The 3,738-nt window shown below is 43.2% G+C and overlaps 1 protein-coding gene across 1 annotated transcript; it reads right to left on the reverse strand.

The window, feature by feature from the left end:
* Window positions 1-280: 280 nt before the first annotated feature.
* Window positions 281-3,702, reverse strand: LOC130581250 (uncharacterized). The gene is made up of 2 exons (XM_057379254.1): window positions 3,452-3,702; window positions 281-1,707 (listed from the first exon to the last, which is right to left on the reverse strand). The coding sequence occupies exons 1-2, from the start codon at window positions 3,659-3,661 to the stop codon at window positions 1,216-1,218; spliced, it is 702 nt and encodes a 233-aa protein (XP_057235237.1). The 5' UTR covers window positions 3,662-3,702; the 3' UTR covers window positions 281-1,215.
* Window positions 3,703-3,738: the final 36 nt, after the last annotated feature.

A 3,738-nucleotide genomic window follows, 5' to 3' on the forward strand; every position in this document is an offset into this window, starting at 1 on the left:
ATCTCCATGGTCTGGAGGACACAAACACGAGCCCTGAGAGCTGAGGAGGGAGTGCAGAAGAAAAAAATGTGCAAATTGGTGTTGGGAAGAAGGAAAATGTGACCTGGGGCAAGTTTCATCAGGGCTGAAAAAACAGGAGGGACAAGGAGGGAGAAATGATGGGGAGGAGACGGCACTGGGAGGGATTAGGTTTGGCCAGGGGCATGGCTCACTTAACTCACATCAAAACAAGTCTGAAAGCAGAGAGAGAGAGGAACATCAATTCAAACCACAGCTGTAATGAGGATTTTATTGCTGACGACACCACAGGCAGTAATGGATCTTTCTGGAAGCCCCATTTTGGGTCTGATACTCACCGTGGAATTAAACACTGACATTTCCMATAGTAAAAAGATTCAGCTGCAGCTGACATTTTATACTTACATGACCATGATAAACATTAAAATACAATAAACAGTTTGAAGTTCAGATTACATTAGGAATTCACTATGTGGTTCTTGTATTTACAGTGGGAAAGAGGGAAGGAGCCTTCTTTCATACTTAATTCCATCATTCTAACTTAAAACTGTCATTTTTTTTTCCTCTTGGCCCTTGTGGTGCTTTTTGAGTCAAGGGTTTTTGAGTCTGCAAATGAAACCATAATAGCTCATCATATTTAAAAATGGATCTTATGTCTGTGTTTGCTTCTTCGTGCATCAAACTGTTGCAGTGATCCACCTGGTGATTACATGTGGCAATGATTGAAAATCAGTGATTTCTCATCGACTATTTGCAATCTGTGTCAGAAATAAGTCATAACAAGAACATAAATTAGTCGGGCTGCAGTGACACAATAAAACCAAGAGGCTTTAAACAAGCAAAATAACGAGGCAGAAAGCAACAATCTTCCTTCAGATTAACTAACACAAACTGCACAGCAGGAAACAAGCTGCTCCTCTGATGCTAATCACCTTTTCTGAAGGCAACTTCAGCATTCTAGTAACACATGCACATATTTAGAGCGCTGCTATAATCCACACCTATGGCTCAATCACGCTGATTCTTCAGAGAAAATAATCAAAAACAAATAGATGCAATGTTAATCCAGAACAATGGCAGAACAAGCACCTTTCACAGTGGAGTGACATTTATGAGCTAAAATCCGAATGGTGCTGAACAGGAATAATCCTCCCAGGCTTCTAGAACTGCACAAAAAATCAGCCACCATCTCCAGCGTCACTTCTTTTGCACAAACGCCTCTAGAGGAGCAGTGATGTGCATTGTCAGAAGGTCCAAGAAGTCCCCTGTGCTGAYCTTTAGGATGTTCTGTGTTTCCTTTGGCTCCTTGCCCTGGCTCCCTGTCTCTCTGTGCTGGCTAGCTGGGCTGCAGGGCTCCTGGCCCTGATGGTCCATCAGCAGCACGGCACCACAGCTGCTCCTGCGGGTCAGGAATGCGCTCTGGCTCTTCTCTGCAAACACCTCGGATCTCCTGCTGCTCCTCTTGCTGTCGTAGCTGCCCAGCTCCATCAGCCTCTCGTTGAAATACTCCTGCAGGAGTTTGTCCTGGAAGCCAGCAGTGCTGCTCTGGTGGCCTCTGGAGCTGCCCAGGCACTGGACCARTGAGGCTCTCCTCGGGAAATTATTGAGGTGTGGGGAGGAGCTCTTCCCTCTTTCCAGGTCCTGGAAAATCTGGTTGAAGGCTGGGTTTCCCAAATAATGTCTTGATAACTGTTTTAGGGAGAGGCGGGATTGGGGGCAGAAGGGAGAAGGAAATCTGAATTAAAATATGCTGGTTTAAATAGAAAAAGGAGCTAAGGTATGTAGTTCCATACAATAAATAACTGTTAGAGAATGTTTGAGTTTCTTAATCCAAATTCCTGAAAGACCACKAGTTTCCCTCTCAGGAGCAGAAGTCCATGGGGTTGAGGTTAATGCTAAGCATTTTTACCTCCAGCCAACTCTGAAATGCTGCCACAATTTCATGTTGCCTCTGTGAAAACCTGAATTTTTGAAATAATTTCTCACTTGTCTGTATTAACAGAACTTTGAGTTTATCCCTYTCAAACCCCATTAGCCTGTAGCTGCTGTTTCCTGAGGCAAAACTTGATCCYACTACTAAGAGATCCTTTTTTCCTCCCTTTCTTTAATCCCAGGTAGCTCTGTGTTGAACTGCACTGTGTTTTACAGGAATTGCAATTTTCACATACAATATGTTGATATATAAGATATTCTACATCCTAAAACGATGAAGATGATGATGAGATGGTCATTGTATTATTATTATTATTATTATTATTATTATTATTATTATTATTATTATTATTATTATTATTATTATTGATATACATAGTTTTTCTCCCCCTTTCCCGTTGCAGAATTCCCCTTTCCTTTCTAACCAGCCAAATTATTACTCAAGTCACTTAAATAGTCAAGAAAGTTACATAAATAGTAAAGTATTGATACCCTTGCGTGTCTTTAAGTTGATTTCAGGGTTACATGCATGCTGTGACTCCTTTAACTGAAYGTGAGAGGAAGTTTTGGTAGAAACTCACCATGTAGAAGATTGCTTTTCCACAGCTTGATGTCTCCTGGGTTTCCAAAGCCACTGCCCTGCCTTTTCCACCTTTCTCTCAGGTATTCCAAGACACCCTGGCCTGTCTCAAGCTACCAGGAGCTGGTTTCTGTACAGCAAGTTAGGCCAGAGCATGTTTTTTTCCCTGAAAACCTTAGCAGTCAGGCTTGAGAGAAGAACTGTTTTATATTACTGCTCCTAATCAATAAAAAGACAGACTACACTGTGCGTAGATGACAGCCACAGCGGGGTCGTGGAACATTTTGCAATCATTTATTATGCCTGACAATGCCTTTGGAATACAAAAAAAAAGCCATCACTCAGGCAGTTTTTGACAATCTCTAATTAAGTCTGGGTACTCGCTAAGGGTCCAGCCACAAATCTGGTTTGAGAGCCCAGCAATGTCTCAGCAGGGCACTCCATCATCAGCCTCTGGCGCGCTGCCTGCTCGTAATGAATGAAAAACATTGAGCCCAAATGAGAAATAGTGGGTTGGACATGCCGTGTAAACTGAAAAGCAATCAGGTTTTTGATCTCCCACTATTCCATCACACTTCATTCTGGAAGGGACCCAGCAAATCTGATGTYCCTGCCCGGAGTGGTTGTGCTTTTGGAATGGGTTTGGTAATTGAAGAACACTAAAACCTGACCAAAGCAGTCTTCCCAACTCAAACTTTTTAAAAATGGTTTAAAAAACAAAGTCAACCTAAAAATAATAATCAACTTTAAAACCTAGCAGAATAAAACCCTTTCAAGTCAAGTTTTTTTTATACCCAACCACAGCTCAGGCTTTATTATCATATCAAACATCACCTTTCCAGAACATAAGGGAATCATTCATCCTGCAGAAGAATAGGTAGCAGCCACCATATCCTGCCAAGAGAATTTTGGCATACAAACCTTAACATCCTGGAAGCCTGGRTACTCTGGGATGATGGGCAAGGCACCCTTGCTAACACTGTTTGACCGCTCTGCTTTCACCATCCTGCGGGAGCAGCCCCTGCAGAGGGGGAATGGCCCCAGCTGGGCTGGGTTTGCTGAAACACCCAGGGGTTTGCAGTGTTTGATGTAGCAAGTCCTCAGGCACAGCGTCGAGGCGGGTCCTTCCATCCCGGCGGGATGCAGAGGAGTTTGGGAGCAGTGCTCCCAAATTCCAGAAGAATTCTCTCTCCCGGTTTTCCTCTAAC

Source organism: Malurus melanocephalus, unplaced genomic scaffold, assembly GCF_030028575.1.
Source record: "Malurus melanocephalus ecotype Western Australia unplaced genomic scaffold, MMel_1.1 scaffold_397, whole genome shotgun sequence".
In the NCBI taxonomy this organism is placed as follows: Eukaryota; Metazoa; Chordata; class Aves; order Passeriformes; family Maluridae; genus Malurus; species Malurus melanocephalus.